Below are 23620 nucleotides of genomic sequence, written 5' to 3'. Positions count from 1 at the left end.
GATAAGATATATAGACAAGTTACTTGTTATAGTTAGTTTTTCATCTTGGATCCGCTTAACGAAATATCAAGCTGAAAATAAACTGTTGAGCTAAACAATAGTATCCATCCCTCCTACTCCTAAAAATGAGATATCCTACAGTTTTGTTTCAATGTACATTTAAGCTGTCACTTGTTTACCTGAATTTTAACTCTTTCAGGCAAAGAAAGATTAAAAAGGAACGCAGCCTAGTTATCTGTAGGCTTGGCACTGTACATCCACGTCTATCTTCAGGTCACCTCCGTATTCCTTTAAGAAGTTACACAGATATATACAGCAGCTAGGACATGAAAGAAAAATAGTCACTCTATGGGGGGCACAGTAACAGCTTTCCGATCGAGCTCAGGCAGAAATAGCTGAGCCTGATCGGGTCCGCTTTACTGCGCAGAGGACTAACGTCTGCGGAGTAGAGTGGACCCAATTGGGCTCAGCTATTTCCGCTTGAGTCTAATCGGAGAGCTGCTACTGTACCTGCGCTGGATCATGGTAGGTAAATATTTACCTTCCCGTGTGTTGGAGGGGACAGAGGAGGTTGTGGGAAGCCTCATTAGGATCTAGAGGCTTCCCCCTCCCAAGTACCCCCCCCCCCCCCCCCCGAAGCGTTTTTCCCTTACAGATCCTCTTTAAATGGGCACTATGGCGAAAATTGTAAAATGTAAAATATGTGCAAACATAGACAAATAAGTAGTATGTTTTTTGCAGAGTAAAATGAGCCATAAATTACTTTTCTCCTATGTTGCTGTCACTTACAGTAGGTAGTAGAAATCTGACAGAAGCGACAGGTGTTGGACTAGTCCATCTCTTCATGGGGGATTCTTAGGGATTTATTTATTTTCAAAAGCACTTAGTGAATGGCAGTTGCTCTGTCCAAAAAAGCAGGGAGGCTGGCCAGCATCATTGTTTAAATCCATTTTTCGGGAATATCTTTATCTATATATATAATAGAGTAAGTGCCTCAACTTTCAAGCAAGAAGAAGAAGTACTTTGCATAAGAAAATTTATGCGTGCTCAAACACCAAGTTTAAGGCCTCTTTTCCACGGACTGTTGAGCTGTGTGCTCAGTGAGCAGTTACTAGGCAGCAGCAAGCAGTTACCAGGCAGCAGCAAGCAGTTACCAGGCAGCAGTGAGCAGTTGTGAGAGTTTGAGAGGCATTTCACTGCCTATCAACAGTCCATGGAAAAGAGGCCTTACCCTAGCAAGTCTGGCTTTGCAAATCTGGCCTAATTGGCTATTCATGAGGCAATGCTCATGCAAATGCATGCACAAATCAATACCTCAAAGCAGTCACCCTGCTACATGCGACATTAGCACTATCTAGGAGCGCCACAGGGAGGATTCCCAATGCCCCCTTTTTATACAACCGGGGGGACCACAGGTTCCCAGGCTCTCTCACTGCCTGGGAACTACAGCGGCACCCCGGAGGGGGAGGCTGGGTGGTGCAGACGACCCCCCCCAAGCGTGGCCAGCCTCGGGGAGAGCCGTCCGCACCCACCTCCTAATATTAAAAGCAGGCACTTACCTTAACGTCCATTGCGTTCTGCTACATGTGCATTAACTTGGGGGCACCACATGAGAAAGGAGTGAAGCATGGGTCACCCCAAGCTTTAGAGCTCAGGGCTGGCTCACATACAGCACTCGAGGGGGGGGGGGGGGGGGGGACAGGCGCAGACAACTCACTCCAGGGTTCACACCACCGGAGCAAGCCATCCACCACCTGCCTCCAAAGGATACAAACTGCACAAAATGCTTTCCATGAGAAAATTAATGTGCATGTAGCAGAACGCAATGGACGTTTGTAAGGCTTGGTGGTGTATTCTCCACAGTCAGCATGCAACGCATGAGCTGACGTGAAGGAGGTACACACACTAGCACAAGGAAACAGGCTATCCCTAGTATAGTGGAGGGGAGGACTGACTCCAATAGGAGATTGTGGCGCACAGAGCCGGTGCAGATCCGACAGCCACAAACAATACTTTCGCTATAACGTCTCAGCGCAAAGTAGCGCTGAGCGCATAAACCAGAACTGAGGAGATCAGGACAGGTAGACAGAATGAACGCTTGCTAGCTAGCCGCTACTTAGTGACAGCAAGCGTCCACAACAAGACAGACTGGAATGAGGCAGCCAATGCGTTAGCAGCGATGGCGTGCCTCACAAAGACAGGACAGGATAGTCAGGAAATAGCAGGATCAAGATAGATGAACGTAACACAGACAAAAATACAATAAGTATGTTTTCCTAGCGTATTACAATTACAGCTATCAATGAAACTATTTGTAACGTCTGACTAACATATGTATATATCGGCAATGAACCGATATATGACATAAGCAGGAACACTGACTAGGACTGGAGTAATACAGAGAACAGGACTCAGAAGGATTCGCTATCTCTTCGCAGAGATGAACGCAATCCACAAACGGTAACAGAACAGGATTCAGAAGGATTCGTTATCTCTTCGCAGAGATGAACGCAATCCACAAACAGTAACAGAACAGGATTCAGAAGGATTCGTTATCTCTTTGCAGAGATGAACACAATCCACAAACAGAACCAGGAGCAGGGTAACTAACTCAGCACGGGTGATTACGATACGCGCAACCTACCAAAACGTGCTGGAAAGCTGACTAACTGCACACAGGATATAAACAGTTCGTGTACGTATACATCAGGGACACTGATGTATCAACGTAACACGAATACAAGGAAAATAATAAACGTGCTGGTATGCATATATATTGGCAATGAACCAATATATGATGCAAAGACCAGCAAAGTAACTTTAGAACAAGAAACACGATCGGGGGCTGAAGCAACAGCAAGACAGGCTTAAACTGAAGCTATGAAAACCCGGGGAGTCCTGCAGGAAGCAGATCTTTATACTGAGGTCATCCAATGGGAGCAGACATGCAGATTCCCACACAGGTGAATGATAATCAGTCACAAGCTGACAGCAGGGAAAGGCAGACAAAGCTATGCAGCTTGAATGGAAAGAGATCAGAACTGCCTGAGCTGCAGCACTACTACTTCCAGCAATACCTGCTGCAGCAGCGATCATGACAACGTTAAGGTAAGTGCCTGTTTTTAATATTAGGAGGTGGGTGCGGACGGCTCTCCCCGGCGCTGGCCACGCTTGGGGGGGCGCTGTGGTTCCCAGGCAGCGAGAGAGCGCTTTGCGGTATTGGTTTTTTGACCCTGCATAGTTCGGCATGCGAAAGCAAATGCATATTTGCATGAGCATTGCCTCATGAATAGCCAATTAGGCCAGATTTGGAAAGCCAGACTTGATAGGGTTAAACGTGGTGTTTGAGCACGCATAATTTTTCTCATGGAAAGCATTTTTTTGCAGTTTGTATCCTTTGGAGGCAGGTGGTGGATGGCTTGCTCCGGTGGTGTGAGCCCTGGAGTGAGTTGTCTGCGCCTGTCCCCCCCCCCCCCCGGAGTGTTGTATGTGAGCCAGCCCTGAGCTCTAAAGCTCGGGGTGACCCATATTTCACTCCTTTCTAATGTGGTGCCCCCAAGTTAATGCACATGTAGCAGAACGCAATGGACGTTAAAGAGAATCTGAAGCAAGTATAAAACTTGCTTCTTCTCTTATATTCAGCAGGGGCATGTGTGCCCCTACTAAACCGTCGCACAACGGGGGTCCCTTACCCCCCAAATCCCTCCGTCCTTGCCGGGGATCTCTTCCTGGTGAGGCAGGGCTAATGGCCGCAGCCCTGCCTCTCACGCGTCTGTCAGCGCGTATCTCCGCCTCTCGCCTGCCCCTCTCCCTCTTCCTTCACTGAGAGGGGCGGGGAGAGGCGGAGATCCGCCGCTGATAGATGGCGCTGAAAGGCAGGGCTGCATCCGTTAGCCCTGCCTCTAGGAGCAGCAAAATCTAAGACCAAGTTGGTCGTAGATTTTGCAGGGGGGGAATTGGGGGGTAAGGGACCCCCGTTGTGTGGCGGGATATCGGCGGTTTAGCAGGGGCACACATGCCCCTGCTGAATATAAGAGAAGAAGCGAGTTTTTTACTCGCTTCAGTGTCTCTTTAAGGTAAGGGCCTGTTTTTAATATTGGGAGGTGGGTGCGGACAGCTGGCCCGGCGCTGACCACACTTGGGGGGCGTCTTCTGCGCCACCTAGCCTCCCCCTTCGGGGTGCCGCTGTGGTTCCCAGGCAGTGAGAGAGTCTGGGACCCCGCGGTTCCCCGGTTGTATGGGGGCATTGGGAAGCCTCCCCGTGGCGCTCCTGGATAGTGCTAATGTAGCATGAACTAATTCCCGCAGGGCGATCGCTTTGCGGTATTGGTTTTTGAACCCTGCATAGTTTGGCATGCGAAAGCAAATGCATATTTGCATGAGCATTGCCTCATGAATAGCCAATTAGGCCGGATTTGCAAAGCCAGACTTGCTAGGGTTAAACTTGGTGTTTGAGCACGCATACATTTTCTCATGGAAAGCCTACTTCTTCTTCTTCTTGCTTCAAGGTTGAGGCGCGCACTCTATTAGATAGATAGAAGATGCGGCGTATGCTACGACGCAGGTTGGCTAGTAAAGAATAAAAGCCTTGCTGAGAATCCCCTATAAAGAGATGGACTAGTCCAAAACCTGTCACTTCTGTTAGATTTCTACTCCCTACTGTAAGTGACAGCAACATAGGAGAAAAGTAATTTATGGCTCATTTTACTCAGGGAAACCTTACTTCGTATTTGTCTATGTTTGCACATATTTACAAATTTTCGCCATAGTGCACCTTTAAGTTTTAGGCTTAAAGGACATCTTAGGTGAAAATAAACAGATGAGAAAAACAATTGTATCTATCCTCCTTCTCCTAAAAATTACTTTTTTTTTTTTTAAGATATCCCACAGTTTTATTTCATATTTAAATCTAGGTTTTACTGTTTCACTGTCTCTGCTCAATGACACCTTCATTGAAGTATGCTAGAACTTAAATCTACTAATTATTGATCCTTTCTATCTTTACTGCTCTCAGAAGCCATTTACTAACAGGAAAGTGTTTTATGGCTGTAATTATTATCAGTGAGGATTATGCTAGTCTGACCCAGACAAACTGTCACTTGCATACCTGATGTTTAACTCTTTCTGGCAGAAAAAGAAAACAGCCTAGTTACTTGTGTGCCAGGCACTGTACATACACATCTATCTCATTGTGTCACCTTGGTTGTGCTTTAAGTTTCCACTGTGAAGAAAAGACTTCAAGATGCAGTTTTGATAGGTCAAGTTGCATGAAGAATTCCATTGCTAAGACTGGAAGTACGTATTATGGACGGATTCATCAAAATGTAATGTATTTGGCTCATCTCGTAGGATTTGTGTACACCATTAACCTCCCTAGCATTCTGGACGAGCTAGGCTCGTCCAGAGACGCCGGAGGTCACCGCTCAGGCCCCGCTGGGCCGATTTGAATAATTTTTTTTTTAAAGCACTGTGCCTTACCCGATCACCGCCGCCAATCCGCCACGATGCAGGGCCCCCCCAGGCGAGACCCTGTGCGCTGCCTGGCCAATCAGTGCCAGGCAGCGCTGAGGGGTGGATCGGGTCTCCCTGTGACGTCGCTGACATCGATGACGTCACGACGTGGGTCGCCATGGTGACGGGGAAGCCCTCCAGGAAATCACGTTCAGAACGGGATTTCCAGACGGGCCATTGCGCCGGCGGCGATCGGAGGGATGCCGCAGGGAGGGGGGAAATCATGTAGCTAGCGCTAGGCTAGCTACATGAAAAAGAAAAAAAAATATATGCAAAAAACGTTCCCGCGGCCGCAGGGCCACGGGAATCGGAACGCTAGGCAGGTTAAGCACCGGTAGGGGAAAGGATGGTTACTTTGCAGGACTGGGGTCCAGGTCGTGTTCTCACTTTAGCAAACATGTGGTGGCAGATATTTCATTGTGGTCGAGGGTTGTCTATTTAGGTGACATTATCCATGACGCTCTTGATGGCACATAGATCGCGGTCTTGTGTGCTGAGTGCGACTGATAAGAACATTTCTTACAATATTCTCTTCAATGATGCTTTCATTCATTCGCAAACATGCACCTGCTCATTGTGGAGAGACCTTGCGGCCTTCACACAACTAAAGACACCGGAAATCCAGCTGGAGTAAATATCTTTAATACGATTCTACATACAAGGTATTCGAAAAACATAAAATGAATAGAAACCTGAAAATATATATTTACAAAAGTACATCCCCCTCCCCCCTTCTTACAGCTTTGTAAAGAGAATTTATCCTATAAACAGAAAGTTTTTTGACGCTCAAAGGGGTTCCCATTTTCACAGAAAAACTTACCCCCCCCCCCCCCAAAAAAAAAATGCTACTAGCCCTCCCCACAATTCATTGGCAGTATTTAGTGATCCACCGATTTCACTTTGTTATCTCTGGAGTCACCCAATAGGAAGGCCACAAGTTCCAAACACGAGTGAGCTCATACAGGGGTGGTGCCCAGACCTGCAGCTGTGGCCATACATCGCCCTTGTGAAATTCAACTTTGCCTTATTACATTGGTAGGTGAGTACAAACAAAAAAAGTAAAGTATATGTGTATGTGTATATATATATATATATATATATATATATATATATATATATATATATATATATATATTTTAGCAAGAACCGTAAGTATGGCCACTTCGGCATCCGGTCAGCCAATATGCGAAGAAACTGCGTTTATCTTACTTATTTGGATTTAGTCCGTCCAGAACATGGAAATGGCAGCACCCAGTCGGCCAAGTCCCGATTAATTTTTTCCTGAAGCAGCGCAAGGAAGCTGGACGGCAAGCGGACAGATGTCTCTTCTGCTCTAGATGCCCCTAGACGTCACATCTGTCCCAGTGGTTACTGAGACTAGCAGAGTGTGAGCAGAGAACAGACGCTTTGACCGGAAGGGAACAGAGGACAAAGAGCAGATGAGGTGAAGATCGTAAGGGAACAGAGGAGGTGGAGAATGGAAAGTAAAAGAGGACATGGAGTGGAGGATGTGAAGACCAGAGGGAAACAGAGGACATGGAACAGAGAAGGTGGAGACCAGAAGGAAACAAGAGGACACAGAGTGCAGGAGGTGGAGACCGGAAGGGAACAGAGAATGAGTAGTGGAGGAGGTGGAGACTGGAAGGGAAGAGGGTGTTAGAGGTGGAGACAGAAAGAGAACAGAGGACAAGGAGCAGAGGAGGTGGAGTCTGTAAGGGATCAGAGGACACAGAGTGGAGGAGGTGGAGACCAGAAGGGAAAAAGGACAGGAAGCGGAGGAGGTGGAATCTGGAAGGGATCAGAGGACAAAGAGTGGAGGAGGTGGAGACTGGAAGGGAAAAGAGAATGCGTAGTAGAAGAGGCGGAGACTGGGAGGGAACCAAGGAGATGAAGTGGAGGAGGTGGAGATTGGAAGGGAACCAAGGACACGGAGTGGAGGAGGTGAAGATTGGAAGGGAACCAAGGATACGGAGTGGAGATTGGAAGGGAACCAAGGATACAGAGTGGAGGAGGTGGAGATTGGAAGGGAGCCAGGGACACGGAGTGGAGATTGGAAGGGAACCAAGGATACGGAGTGGAGGAGGTGGAGATTGGAAGGGAACCAAGGATACGGAGTGGAGGAGGTGGAGATTGGAAGGGAGCCAAGGACACGGAGTGGAGGAGGTGGAGATTGGAAGGGAACCAAGGACACGGAGTGGAGGAGATGGAGATTGGAAGGAAGCCAAGGACACAGAGGAGGTGGTGGAGATTGGAAGGGAACCAAGGACAAGGAGTGGAGGAGGTGGAGATTGGAAGGGAGCCAAGGACACGGAGTGGAGGAGGTGGAGATTGGAAGGGAACCAAGAATATGCAGTGGAGGAGGTGGAGATTGGAAGGGAACCAAGGACACGGAGTGGATGTGCCGGAGACTGTGACCCTCCCCATCGAGTCTTCGGCACACGCTCGCCAGGCCTCTGAACTGTGCTCACCACTGCAGGACAGCTTTCTTCTGGACTTGGCCAGCCGGGTGCTGTCTGTTTGCGTTCCGGCCAAAGTCCAAATTAGTAAGTTAAAAACAAATTCTTTGCGTATTGGGCAACCAGGTTTTGAAGTGGCTAACTTTGGTACTTTGGGATCTGGAGGTATCTAAGTCCGCTGACCATAAAAAAAAAAAAAAAAAAAAAAAAAAAAAAAAAAAAAACTACCTTAACAACTTACAAATGCTGTTCACTAAGGATGGACGGACAATTCTCCTAATACGCAGCACACTTCTCTGAACCAGGAAGCCATGCTAGTCAATGAATGCCAACAGATGCCAATTACCCAGCTGCTTCCTGACTGATTGGCAGCTAGTGGCTTTCATTCGCTGGCACAGCTTCCACTTCCTGGCTCAGTAGAGAATACGCAGGTTAGGAGAATTTCCTGATGTCCCGTACTGAACAGCACACGACCAGCAGGGGGTGCTCTGCTCCACCTCTGTGCACTACTTCTCTAGGTGTGAAATTGGTTTTACACTTTTTCAGTGACAATGAAACATCCCTTTAAATACATACGAGAGCACACAAAAAATGACGAAGAGAAATATCCCATTTCATCCCAATAAAAATAAATTTAGTAGAGGATAAAAAAAAGAATAATGTTCTCAGACCTAAGGACACTGGAAGGATAAAGCCGTAGAAAAACAAAGAAAAAAACAAAACAAACACAAAAAAAGGACATCAAATGCAGAAAATAAAGATGCAGTATAAACATAATGGAAAAAAATTAAATAAAAAACACAAAGTGTTGCTGTTTGAATTCAGGTCATGCATTCCAAAACCGGAATTATGCCCGGCACCCACTTCAGCACCCGAGTTAGTGGACAGGGTTACAGTGAGGTCACTCGCACCATGCGTCATGTGACTCCAATACTTCCTCCTTCCGGCTTAGGAGGAAGCAGAAGTCACCTGATGTGCATCATGGTCTGCAACCCACCTTGGCCACTAGTTTGGGTGCTGAAGTTGGTGTTTGGGATAATCCGGGTTTCCAAATGCAGGATCCCAAATGAAAACACCAACACTACTAATTATGATGTATGGACAGCAGTCCATACATGACTTGTGTTCACAGCAATACGAAGGATTTTTGTACCATGGCGAATTATCGCTCCCTGACTGCAGGAAAGGGTTCAAAAACGTACTTCAGAATTTTGGCACCGGAAACCTTAATGACTTTATTAGCATTGCCGGCCATGCCAGCCTCACAAAGACTGTAAATTCCACTTTCATTGAAAATCCTCCAAACCAATGTACCTTCTTCCTAAAGTAGTATGAAACTCAAATCTGATCTGTGGTCTAAAGCATTAAACACAGCATAAAACTAATAGCAAAAAAATATATAAATGGCTTCGAAGTTGCTGGAAGGGTTAATACTGAAACGTCTACTTCACTCAGAAGCTAAGTGATAAGATTGCTGTGGCCATACCAAAATGATCAGATTGCCTCGAGCTGTATGAAGCTGGGCATACAATTTTCTGCTGTATCCGGAGGGTAAGCAGAGAACTTAAGGTAGCCATACGTCTAGAGAGGTAGTGGGAGAAAAAGCACAGGAGGTCCGGGAGCCCAATCTGGTGCAATACGTTAGTTGGTACGGGAATATATAGTAAGTACAATAGATTTTATACTCACAAGAGTAGGTTGCTGGGGGAGGCAACCACTCATTCTCGCTTGTGGGGAAGTACCATCTCCACTTGGCCTTTGTTCTTGGTCGCTGCTCCTCCTCAAAAAACAAAACAAAAAAAACCCGATCTATCGGAGGCTTTCCGATGAAAATCTTCCCTTAAAACTAGGGGTTTGGGTATTTTTCTGGAGAGGGTAGGAGGCGCCCGGTGGAACGGAATGGTATATTCACTCTATAGGGTAGATACAGCATTCATTCAATAAAAAAATGGTGTGATCCTACCTTCTAGATATCCCCTTTCGGGAAGTATACGAACGGGAGTTTTATGCTTTTGAAATTCAATTTTATTTTGCACAAGACAACGCGTTTCACGGTCAAAACCGCTTCCTCGGGTCAGTGATAGTGCCTCAGTTCAGTAGCTGCTGAATATCCGGGTGCCGTATCTACGGCTACTGAACTGAGGCACTATAACTGACCCGAGGAAGCGGTTTTGACCGCGAAACACGTTGTCTTGTGCAAAATAAAATTGAATTTCAAAAGCATAAAACTCCCGTTCTACCGGGCGCCTCCTACCCTCTCCACAAACATACGTCTAGAGATTTTGCATTGAGCGACAAAGCAATCGACTTTATGGGGCGATCAACTACAGTGTGGTTGATGGAAAGTTGGTCGACTAGTGGCCCAAACACTACAAGCGATATCCTATGCGCATTTACCTTCACTAATTGATCTAAACTATGTTGTGCCTTCATGCTCTGAAACCAAAAATCAATTCTTTGACGATCGAAATCACGTGAACAGTAGCCGATTCCTGTACGACCAATCGATATCTTCCATCCCGCTTGATCAACAAATCAATGCGATTCACCCAGATATGGGGAAATTATTATCAACTGCGCATACTGGAACACACTCGGGTCTCTGTCGATTCAATAAAAATTATCAAATCAATTGGTTGGCCAGGCTGCCGAATCACTAGATGTATGGTGGCCACCTTTTCTCTACTTTGTTTGCACAGCAATTACTTAATTACGAGACAATCTGATAATCTGCCCAGCAACAGTTTTCAGTTAGGGAATTGTAAATATGACTTCAAGTGAGGTAATGTCAGTCTTATACGTTTTTTTTTTTGCTGTGTTTAACGTTTTAGAGCAAAAACTCATGTTTGAGGTTCATACCACTTAAATACTTCCTGTAATTTACAGTTATGAATAAAAAAATTTTCATCTCAATTTCTAACCAGCTACGAAATTACAAAACCGTCAGAAGCTGAAATCGCTTCCTTGGAATCTGCTCTCTCTTTGTGGAGTACAGACTGCCCAGAAACCTCCCCGCACGCAGCAGAAATAAGCAGCTATATAGCGTAGCAGCCCTTGGGCAAGACCGATGGCTGGCAGGAAACCTGGCCACTCCCATATCGCTGTCTCTATTAGGAACACTGTGGCATAATGGCTTTATGTGCTTACATATATAAGCAGCCTGGAATTAGGTCTAATATTAGGTGCTGCAATAGGCAGAGCTGACCTGAAGGGATTACCCTTCTGCAGTTTTACTTTAACACAATAGATTAGTGGTGGCTGGATAGTGTACTGGTTAAGGGCTCTGCCTTTGACATGGGAGACCAGGGTTCGAATCCTGGCTAGGTCAAGTACCTATTCAGTAAGGAGTTCAAGGCAAGACTCCCTAACACTGCAGGGTGGCCTCCTGAGCGCGTCCCTGTGGCTGCAGCTCTTGAGCGCTTTGAGTCCGAAAGGAGAAAAGCGCTATACAAATGTTCTGATTATTTCGGATTATTATTATGAGATCCATTTTAAAATGGCTACTAATGAATATTAAAGAGACACTGAAGCGAAAAAAAAAATATGATATAGTGAATTGGTTGTGTACTATGAATAATTACTAGAAGATTAGCAGCAAAGAAAATATTCTCATACTTTTATTTTCAGGTATATAGTGTTTTTTCTAACATTGCATCATTCTATAATATGTGCAGATTACACAACACTCAGCATTCAAAATGAGTCTTTTAGAGCAGTCTGTGAACAAATGACCTCTCCTCTAGCAGAGGAAAAGTAAATAGTCCAGGAACAGTTGAGATAATAAAAGTCAGATAACAGCCCTCTCCACGACGACTTAAGGTGCCCATACACTCGTCAGATTGGCAGCAGACAGATAAGAAATGCATCTGATGATCTATCTGATGCGTTTTTAGAACATTTTTTACCAGGATAGAATTCCAATAGATTTCAGTTTGAAATCTGTTGAAATTCGATCTGATGGCATTTTTTTGCCATCACATTTCCATTAAGGCCAATGCAAACTGATAAGCAATCTCATCAGATCGACCTAAATTTTCCACCCTGCTAGTTCGATGGAAATCCATCGAAATCGATCGAAATCGGCCGTCGATCGGTCGATTGGCCAACCGATTTGCGATCGATCGATCGATCGATCGCGATCGATCGGTCGGCCAGAAAATCGGCTGAGTGTATGGGCTGCTTAAGTCGGAGAGCTTAATGGCTTGTTTGCATAGAGATAACAACTGGAGTTTCTCAACTCTTCCTGTACTGGAAACAATTACACTGATGTATCTGATTTAATGTTTTATTTCTTAGCTGTGCTACACATACAAATCATATCATCATTTTGTTTTCGCTTTAGTGTCTCTTTAAGAGGGGTGAAAAAAAAGTATTTGATGCAACACAGGGAGGTTTGAGGTGCCAGAGAAACAAACCAGCATATTTTGTAAATTGTCTTAACAGGTGAAAAACGTTAGCAGCCCTCACCTGGGTCATATCAGAACACAGCTAGGATTGCTGGGAGTTCGTGGATCAGTTCTTGAGCTGCTGGAATCGCATGAAACACCCCAGCAACAAATTATTCTAATTAAAGTGGACCTGAACTCAGAACTTCCTCTCTGTGCCCTAAAAGATAAGCAACAGAATAATAACCTTTAAAGAAAAACATTTGTTACAGCTGATGCAAATCCTGCAATAAATCTGCAGTGTGTCTACTTCCTGCTTTCATAGGGTTACCATCCTGTGTTTACAAATCTGCGGCTTTGCCAAAGCAGCCAGCTGACACAGCTGAGGGATCAAATTACAGTTGTGATTAGTCACAGATAAGGGGGAATTAGACAGGCTAAACTCTCTAAATACATTCAGGGTGCATTTCTCTCCGTTTTCCTTCTGTCCTGTGCAAGAGTTCAGGTCCACTTTAACAAATCCTGGACAGCCGGCATATATTAAATATGTAATCTCACTGCAGTCACTCAATTACTAATTTACTATCCACTCAGCAATCCTTACTGTACTCTAATATGACCCGGATGAAGATTGTCCATGTTTGTCACCCAAGACAAAAAAACAACACAGGCTAGGTATGCTGATTGCTTCCTTTCTCCAGTTGCAAATTAATGGCATTTACTTAAAGGATACCACAACTGAAATGTGACATGATGAGATAGACATGTGTATGTACAGTGCCTAGCACACTAATAACTATGCTGTGTTCCTTTTTTTCTTTCTCTGCCTGAAAGAGTTAAATATCAGGTATGTAAGTGGCTGACTCAGTCCTGACTCAGACAGGAAGTGACTACAGTGTGACCCTCACTGATAAGAAATTCCAACTATAAAACACTTTCCTAGCAGAAAATGGCTTCTGAGAGCAAGAAATAGGTAAAAAAGGGGAATTTCTTATCAGTGAGGGTCACACTGTAGTCACTTCCTGTCTGAGTCAGGACTGAGTCAGCCACTTACATACCTGATATTTAACTCTTTCAGGCAGAGAAAGAAAAAAAGGAACACAGCCTAGTTATTAGTGTGCTAGGCACTGTACATACACATGTCTATCTCATTATGTCACATTTCAGTTGGGGTATCCTTTAAATTTAAAAGTTATTGATTTATATTCTTCCCATTTGATACATTTAGTGAATCCGATGGCAAAACGTAAACGCAACCGCATTGCAATGTGTGGGGCCGAAACAACTGATATACGGCATCGGGTTGTCAAGACAGAACATTTAAATTGCGCTTTTCTCCTGGCGGATTCAAATCGACAAAGCTGCAGCCACTAGAGTGCGCTCTATAGGCAGTAGCAGCGTTAGGGAGTCTTGCCCAAGGTCTCCTTGCTGAGTAGGTGCTGGCTTACCGAACAGGAAGAGCCGAGATTGGAACCCAGGTCACCTGAGTCAGAGGCGGAGCTTTTAACCATTACACTATCCAGCCAATAACAGGTTAAAACCGTTTGACTCTTGTTTGACCTCAGATACACACAGTACACTGAATTTGTCCGGAAATCGAAAGCCCAACACAAATCCGTTTTGAGCCTTGGGGGATGGGCGGCTGTCACGGCTCTCCATGCCGCAGTTAGGGCCCATTCGCAGTATGGGGTGTATGCACTAAACTGGGTTACAGTGTACCCGAGGGGAAAATAATAAAGAAAAGAAGAGGGAAACCTCTGGATCCTGCAGCCCTCCTGGCTCCTCCCTTTGCCACACGTGGCCCCCAAAAGAGAATTCTGATTGCGACTGCGCTGCTCTTCATGCACAAGCGTGGCTGTGCTGCACCTGTGTGACTACGACCGCACATGCGCAGCAAGTCGGAGCCGCTCGCCAACACGCGGCTCTGTGCTGCTTCACAGGCGGGGCCGTACTCTCCCAGGTACAGCACACCGACACTTGTACATGAAGAGGAGAACGGTCCACGGCAATCTTCAGGAGAGTCCCGGGCAGCCGTGGTGCTCTCCAGGAGGTCATGGGAAGCATCTGTTAGATTCAGAAGCACTCCTCTTCTTAGGCAAGTATCTACTTTTTTTCACCTTAGGGTCAAATCAGGTTTACTTTAAAGGAATACTATCGATACCCAAGTGTTCTAAAATGACAGTGTACAAATAATGTCTAAGTAGCTGTGTAAACATTTTCCTACTTTTCATGTTAAATATCAGAGGCAAAAGCTGTAATTTATTGAGGGTAGGATTTAGCTATATTGGGACAAATCAATTGCAGAAGGGGTGTCTGCTTCAATGCACAGCCAGAGTTGCAGATCAGACTACAGAAGGCAAATATCAAACATATCAAACTCTGAAAGCAAAAACAGTATGAAAAGCTGTGACAATTAGTTACATTTCCTCTGCTCTCTTCAGACACTTCAGTCAGAAACACAGGACACAGGAGCTGCAGCTGTTGGGAGCTCTCTTCTCTGTCACACACAGAGTTACACATAGAGTTAACTGATCAAGTGTGAGGGGAATTTCCCCCCTCCTCATGGCTCAGTCAGCTGTCAGTTTTGGCGTCAGTAAAGTTTGAATGTATTTTGATAACAGTAAACAAAGAAGTTGCTACTAAAATGTATACACCAGTACTTAGCAGCACTTCCCAAACAATTCCTGTGTCAATTGAAATAAATATGTGAATCGATAGTATTCCTTTAAGTAGACTAATGTATGTAACTCTTACTGCACAACAAGTTTAGCAGAATGAAATACATTACCTGCGATCCGTTACACTCTACTCTACACTAATCTTCTGCCTCTAATACTTTTAGCCATAGCCCCTGAACAAGCATACAGCAGATCAGGTGTTTCTGACATTATTGTCAGATCTGACAAGATTAGCTGCATGCTTGTTTCAGGTGTGATTCAGACACTGCTGCAGCCAAATAGATCAGCAGAGCTGCCAGGCAACAGGTATTGTTTAACAGGAAAGAAAATATGGCAGCCCCCATATTCTTCTCCCTTCAGTTGTCCTTTAACGCATGGAAATCTGCTTAATGCAGTTTAGCGCATACAACCCTTTGTGCGCTGCTGTCAGTCATGACACACTGCGCATAGTACACAATCCGCTTGGTAACATAAAAGTCCATAAACTTTCCTGCTACCGCTCACGGCACAGCTGTGCGTTCCTGTGCACCGCGAAGTAACGCAGCCGGGAATATCTTATCAGACTTTCTATTGAGTTGCGGCCACCATCATCTGCGATGGGAAAGCATGCAGGAAATCGCATTCGCTCATACGTCGCATAGTGCGAATGAGCCCTTATCCAGTTTGTCTGACTACCTAATTACAACTGAAGAGAGTGGAAATCTCCCTAAACTATAACACACAGGCAAGAATGCTGGACAAAGGCCTGATACAATCGCGGTTCGGGTGATTACAATCTAGCGTGTGTATGTAGGCTGACAATTCAGGAATGCTGCTACTAAGCAATGAAGGGCGGTTATAGCTCTCTGGCTGGAGCTGGGCTCAGGGATGCAGCAGGGTCAGTTTATAAAGGTGCCACATGAAATCTGCAGATCACAGAGCTGCAGGTACAGCGATATTGTCTCCCCTATATTGCTGGATAATGCCGACAAGGAAATACACGTATCACACATTTCAGATAAGAGCAGACAGACAATACTGGCCGATGAGCGTTCATTTTCTTGTAACAAAGTAAAAATTGTAAGCAGAACCGCCACCTCTGCCGCTTCCCCAGTGTGAGAGTGAACACAATCCCATGTTATCTGCAGGACTCTCCAACAGAGATCTCCCCAATACCCCCAAAATGAACCCAAGTCAGCAGTGTACGGATGAGGAATACAGGAAGGGGCGTGGCCAGGTCCCGCCACCTCCCACCCCCGGGGAAATGGTTGCAGCGACTTCCTAGAGTGGGTAGGGATGGTGTCACCATTGGGCTACGAAGTAAGACCATCAAATATCAATATTTCCTCTGTCTGAGAACTACACGTCCCAGCATGCCAGGTCAGGCTGTGCACTACATATCCCAAGCGCCAGGCTATGCACTGCACGTCCCAGAGTGCCAGGCTATGCACTGCACGTCCCAGCACGCCAGGCTATGCACTGCACGTCCCAGCACGCCAGGCTATGCACTGCACGTCTCAGCGTGCCAGGCTATGCACTGCACGTCCCAGCGTGCCAGGCTATGCACTGCACGTCCCAGCGTGCCAGGCTATGCACTGCACGTCCCAGCGTGCCAGGCTATGCACTGCACGTCCCAGCGTGCCAGGCTATGCACTGCACGTCCCAGCACGCCAGGCTATGCACTGCACGTCCCAGCGTGCCAGGCTATGCACTGCACGTCCCAGCGTGCCAGGCTATGCACTGCACGTCCCAGCGTGCCAGGCTATGCACTGCACGTCCCAGCGTGCCAGGCTATGCACTGCACGTCCCAGCGTGCCAGGCTATGCACTGCACGTCCCAGCGTGCCAGGCTATGCACTGCACGTCCCAGCGTGCCAGGCTATGCACTGCACGTCCCAGCACGCCAGGCTATGCACTGCACGTCTCAGCGTGCCAGGCTATGCACTGCACGTCCCAGCGTGCCAGGCTATGCACTGCACGTCCCAGCGTGCCAGGCTATGCACTGCACGTCCCAGCACGCCAGGCTATGCACTGCACGTCTCAGCGTGCCAGGCTATGCACTGCACGTCCCAGCGTGCCAGGCTATGCACTGCACGTCCCAGCGTGCCAGGCTATGCACTGCACGTCCCAGCGTGCCAGGCTATGCACTGCACGTCCCAGCGTGCCAGGCTATGCACTGCACGTCCCAGCGTGCCAGGCTATGCACTGCACGTCCCAGCGTGCCAGGCTATGCACTGCACGTCCCAGCGTGCCAGGCTATGCACTGCACGTCCCAGCACGCCAGGCTATGCACTGCACGTCCCAGCGTGCCAGGCTATGCACTGCACGTCCCAGCGTGCCAGGCTATGCACTGCACGTCCCAGCGCGCCAGGCTATGCACTGCACGTCTCAGTGTGCCAGGCTATGCACTGCACGTCCCAGAGTGCCAGGCTATGCACTGCACGTCCCAGCGCGCCAGGCTATGCACTGCACGTCTCAGTGTGCCAGGCTATGCACTGCACGTCCCAGCGTGCCAGGCTATGCACTGCACATCCCAGCACACCAGGTCAGGCTGTGCACTACAGGTCCTAGCACGCCCTAGTCAGGCCGTGCGTCCTGCACCTCCATAGTAACCTCTCTGGACAGGTGCTCATGTGACAGGCCTGGATGGATATACAAAAAAAAAAAAAAAAAAAAAAAGAAACAAAACCCTCCCCCAACACTGTTAGCTTCTGCCGCTGTGACGTCGGCGGTAACTGTGATCGCTGCCGCTGTACGATGACCTCCGACTTCTGCAAAAAATAAATAAATAAAAAATAAATAAATAAAAAGAAAGAAAGAAAGAAAAAGGCAAAGAATTAAAATCCAGATACACATTTTCTGTTCTTTCCAAAACTTAAATTCTAAGCAAAGTTCCTCACCCACCAAACCTCCCATATAGTTATCTAGATTGAAAAGAAAAGTGTCCATTGGGTTCATCCTTTTGGGCCTGATTATACTGCAATCCACAGGATATAAATGCCACAAGGGCAGAAACTATCTACTGACTGGATCAATGTGTCATCTTCCCACACCTAGCAATCAGCTGCGAGTCCACTTCAAAGTAAGCAATATACAGTATGTAAGCCTCCATAACCATTCCCCCTGTGGTGAGATATTCCACATCTTAACCACTCAAACTGTGAAGAACCCCCTTTTGAACAGGTGGTCAAATCTCATTACCTCCATACACAGGTGGTCAAATCTCATTTCCTCCATACACAGTTAATGTCTTTTTGTCCTTTGTTTGATCTAAGGATAAAAAGCTCATTTGCCATTTTTTTTAATCGCTCTTCTTTTTCCCAGCTAAATAAACCCAAATTAAAGGAAGACTATCAAACCAAGTGTTCTAAAATGACAATGTACAAATAATGTCTAAGTAGCTGTGCAAACTTTTTCCTACTTTGCATGTTAAATATCAGAGGCAAAAGCTTTAATTCATTGTGTAGCATTTAGCTCTATTGGGACAAATCATTCTCGCTTCAATGCACAGCCAGTGTTTTTTTTTTTTATATCAGACTACAGTTACAGGTATTTTTCTCTGAAAGCAAAAAAAAAAGTATGAAAAGCTGTGGTGTCACATACAATAACAAATGTTTATAACAAGTTACATTTCCTCTCCTCTCTGCAGACACTTCAGAGACACAGGACTTTCTCTCTCACACACACAGGGTTAACAGGTGCACTGTGAGGGAATTCCCCCTCCCCTCATGGCTCATTCTGCCATCAGATTAGAGTTAAAGCAATTTGAGACAGTGAACAAAAGAGATAAGCAAGTGAAATGTATACATCATTATTTACCAGCACTTCAGGAACTCTCTCAATCCCGAGTTATAAAAACATGTTAATCGATGGTGTTCCTTTAACTTTTCTGGGTAAGTAAAACCTTCTATCCCTTCCATAAATTTAGTTGCAAGAGAAGAGAGAAGACTCATAAAGCAAACTGATGACTAAAATGTTATGATATAATGAATATAAATCTGAATAGTAAACCCTGGCTACTGGATTTCAGACTGGCTTATACTGTCCTAACGCTGAGACTGCAGATATAGTATAGGTGCCCATACATCAGGCGATGATGGACAGATTTCTGTCTGATCTAATCTGATTGGAGAGAGATCTGTTGGCTGCCCACACACCACGGGCCGATTCCCTATTAATTTCATGCAGAAATCGATCTGGAATCGGCCTTGTGACGCCGCTACTCCCCCAATATTCAATGTGCCCACCCGGTGCTCAGTGCACTATACATTACCTGTCCACGTCTGCCGCTGCCTCCGGGCTCGGTCCTTTGTCCATACACGCGCCCCATGTGGTTGCTGATGGGCATATGCGAGACGTCAAACGCGTGCCCACTCCGGCAACTCCGGTGCGTGACAAAGGAGCCAGCCCGGGGGCAATGGCGGACGCGGCCAGGTAATGCATAGTGCACCGGGAAGCATACTGATTATCAGGTGGGACACAGCGTCAGGGGTTTCACTGCTCACGCCTATATCACTCGCCATTATTGCGGCGCACCGACCACAATGGCCCAACATTTTGCAGTATGTCCGACCAATTAATGCGACCAATTTCGGCCGAAATTAGTTGCATCGTCGGTTGGACATGCACTTGACTGCACCGATTTTCATCCGATTAGATTATAATATTTGAATCGTATGGTCGATTGGCCTCCAAGTTGCTTGATGTATGGCTGCCTTAAAGTGTAACTGTCGGGCATAAATCAATTCTTTATTTTTATCTGGTAAACAATTAATAAGGATGCTAATCAGGCAATCCAAAAGTTAAAATCACTATTACTTTTCTTGTTGATAAATGATCCTTCCCCAGTTTACCTGACTCTTATTTGGTACACAAAAAAAATTGGTACACAATAAGGAAGTTGCAGGGCATGCTGGGTTGTCCGTTTTTGCTTCTCTACTTTCCCTCAAACTTAACTAATGCAGCCTGATTGGCTGAGGCCTCTTTCCCTCCTGTTTCCCCCTCCCACACCTCTGTTCCTCTCCGATTGGCCAGTATTCCTCATGCTGAGACAATGCACTTTCTATAGTGAAGGGCGGGCAATGCATACACAATCAGGCAGAGGAGAGTAATGGAGGAAATTACATCAGGATTGGCTTCAAGATAGCCACACTTAAAATGGAAATGCTAAGAAGGATTTTGCCTTTCTTTTCCTGTCGAAAAATCACTAACATCAAAACGTGGACAGTTCAATACATATGTTATGTAAGTAGAGCAAGTATTTATCTACTTATATCTGTGTTTTTTTCTGAGATAGTATGGCTGACAGCTCCTCTTTAAAGGAGAACTGTAGTGAGAAGGATATGGAGGCTGCCATATTTATTTCCTTTTAAGCAATACCAGTTGCCTGGCTGTCCTGCTGATCCATTTGGCCTAAGTAGTGGCTGAATCACACCAGAAACAAGCATGCAGCTGATCTTGTCATATCTGTCAAAATTGTCTGAAACACCTGATCTGCTGCATGCTTGTTCAGCAGGGGTGACTCTAGCCATTTTGTCACTCCAGGCGAGAAAACCTGTGGTGCCCCCACATAATCGTAGTTCAGATTCGTTTCACCAGAAAATAATCGTAATGTGGCAGTGTTTCACCAGAAAATACACTTATTGCAGCAGCATTTTTTCACCGGAATTCAATCGTAAGGCGGCAGCGTTTTGTCAGAAAATAATCGTAATGTGGAATCGTTTCACCAGAAAATAATTGTAATGGGGAAACTTTATGTCAGAAAATAATCGTAATGCGGAAGCTTTTCACCAGAAAATACACATAATCCGGGCAGAGGGAAAGAGAAGAGGGGGAGTGGCAGCATAAGATGAAAGAGGGGGGCAGCGGAACAAAGAGGGGGAGGGAGAGACAGCATAAGATGGAAGAGAGTCCAGAGGAACAAAGAGGGGAAAGGAAAGAGACAGCATAAGATGGAAGAGGGGGCAGAGGAACAGAGAGGGGAGAGGGAGAGACAGCACTAAAGCACATGTTTACAGCTTTACCAGCCTACAGCCTAACCAGCTTTTAAAGAAAACTCTAGAATCAAAAGAGCAGGGCACATTCTACCAGTTATAACAGTAATGGGAGTCTGCACACAGGACAGGAAGTGTTCTCAGCATACCTCCTCTTCTGCCTGTGCATGCAGCTTATCATCTCTGGAGCAGAAACTTCCTGGCTCCCGGTGCTGTGTTGATGTCTTGTGCGGGGGGCGGGGCTCCAACAGGACACTTCACATTCTTCTCTCTGTGACTGCATCTGCCCCCTTGCTGTCTCGCTCCAGTGTCTGTGTGCAGCCAGTGACAAAGGTAGGGGGTCAGACTGTCGGGGGCATAAGCTGGCTGGCCGCTGGCTCCTGGTTTGACTGGCAGGGGGGCGGAGTTAAAGGCTGGGCCACACGAGGTAAACACTTTACCCGTGTGGCTACTGAAAAGAAGGGGCGCGGCTTTAAAGGAGGAGCCTAGCGGAGAAGAGCAGTATTAATTGCTCTATTGGCTGGGGAGAAGGAGGGGGCATCTATGGAGGTGAAGGCACTGCTGAGCACATGGGGGTAGCGTGCCGAGCACCGGAGTCGGGAGGTTATATTATATATTTTTAAAAAAACATGGTCTCGGTAGCAGCAGCGGGGGAATGCGCCTGACCACCTCATGGCGCCCCAGGCAACCGCCTATACTTGCCTGGTGGGTGAGACGCCCCTGTTGTTCAGGGTCTATGGCTGAAAGTATTAGAGGCAGAGGATCAGCAGGATAGCCAGGTAACTGGTGTAGCTTAAATGGAAATAAATATGGCAGCCTCCATACACCTCTCTCTACAGTTCTCCTTTAAGTCTCCAAGTGGAGAGCTGCACTTTGCCAATAATCCACTAGATGGTGCTACTACCTTGTTTATGAAATGTTCCAAACTACACATACAATTGTGTATCTCGTTTTGTATACTTACCTAGACCTCCGGCTGCGTGATCGGTGGTAGTCGGGACTCCTGCTGTGGCTTCGACTGCGGCTGTAATAACTGTCATATGTGTATGATCGGCTCCTGAAATAAGACCACATATGAACATGAATTTGAAGGAACATGGGAATTGTCATTATGCTTGGTTTATTTGTACGGTTATACTGAATATTCTGCGGTAACAAAAGCTCCGCCATAATATACATTATAAATGAATTATTGTTACTTAATGTAAGAAACTGCAACCAGAGTGACCTCCCCGCCCATCTCTGTAACAAGTACAGCACAAATGATCACCTCCCAGTGAGATGATACTACATTCATTGTTTTAGGATATATCCAGTCACACCCTAAACTTGCTTACTGCACTGATCATAAAAGGAGCTTTGGAGAGGGATAAGGAGGCTGCCATATTTCTTTTTCCTTTTAAACAAGGCATATTGCCTGGCTGTTCTGCTGATCCTCTACCTTTAATACTTTTGGCCATAGACCCTGAACCAGCATGCACATGAGGTGCTCTGACTGAAGTGTGACTGAATAACCAGCAAGCTTTTTTCAGGTGTGTGATACAGCCACTACTGCAGCCAAAGAGACCAGCAGGATAGCCAGGCAACTGGCATTGCTTAATACCGAAATTAAGCATGCGGCTAATACAGTCAGACTTCAATTAGATGACTAAACGTATTAGAGGTAGGGAATTAGCAGGACAGCCAGGCAATTTGCATTGTTTAAAAGGAAATAAATACTGTATGTTTGCCTCCATGTACCTCACAGCTCAGGCGTGCTTTAAGGTGCCCATACATTAGAACGAATATGGGCAGATTCGAACATGAGATAAATTTGTCTCTAATCGAATCTGCCCATACACTACAGGCCGATTCCCGTCTGATATCAGCATGAAATCATCAGGGAATCGGCAGAGCCGCTGCCGTCCTCCCCGCCGCTGCCCCCAAAATGTATGTTGTGTAGTGCATTTATACATTACCTGTCCTACAGCAGCTCGCCGGTAAGCCGCATACAAGCTAGCGACGCATAGCGTCTGACGTCAGCCACTATGTGCCTTGGTGACGTCAGAGCCCCGCCGGCATGTATGCGGAACCTGGTGAGATGGACGGAAACCGCGTGGAAGACGACACCAGACAGGTATTGTATAAATGCATACACTACATACATTTATACATTGCGGCGGGGGTTTCATTGCCTTGTCGCTCGTCCGCAATTCAGCCTCCGTACCGCCACGCACCCGACCAACCAACCTCGGCCCGACATTTTACAACATGTGCGATCGACTGTGCATCCAATTTCTGTCCCCAAATTGGTTGCTTTGTCGGTCGGGCATGCACTTGGCAGCACCAATTTTCATCCAATTCAATTAAAATAATCGAATTGGATGGTCGATTGGTTGGTTGGTCGCCTAGTGTATGGCCCCCTTTAATGTGATCTTTATCAGAAATAGACAATGAGGTGCTAATATTTCTGACTTGCATACAAGTTAAAGCGGATCCGAGATGAAAAACTAACTATGACAAGTAACTTATCTATATATCTTATCTAAAGTTTAGATAATTTAGGCAGCAAATCTAGCTGCAAACAGCTTCAAAAGTTTATGATTATTTCTTTTCCTGTGATATGGGAGCAGCCATGTT

At 46.1% G+C, this 23620-nt stretch overlaps 1 protein-coding gene across 3 annotated transcripts in view; it reads right to left on the bottom strand.

Annotated features, from left to right (window-relative positions):
• Window positions 1-17510: 17510 nt before the first annotated feature.
• The window catches only part of NKTR (natural killer cell triggering receptor), an 84447-nt gene continuing 78337 nt past the window's right edge, over window positions 17511-23620 (bottom strand). For all 3 annotated transcript variants that reach the window (XM_068238520.1, XM_068238518.1, XM_068238519.1), the window contains 2 exons: window positions 21966-22058; window positions 17511-17779 (listed from right to left, as the gene is read on the bottom strand). In XM_068238520.1, coding sequence (XP_068094621.1) covers window positions 17713-17779; window positions 21966-22058 — 160 coding nt within the window. In that variant the 3' untranslated portion in view covers window positions 17511-17712. The remainder of the gene's footprint in view (window positions 17780-21965; window positions 22059-23620) is intronic.

The sequence above is a fragment of the Hyperolius riggenbachi genome, chromosome 5, assembly GCF_040937935.1.
Source record: "Hyperolius riggenbachi isolate aHypRig1 chromosome 5, aHypRig1.pri, whole genome shotgun sequence".
Classification (NCBI taxonomy): domain Eukaryota; kingdom Metazoa; phylum Chordata; class Amphibia; order Anura; family Hyperoliidae; genus Hyperolius; species Hyperolius riggenbachi.
Note: the sequence above shows the minus strand (reverse complement) of the source record. Positions and strands in the feature narration are given on the sequence as shown.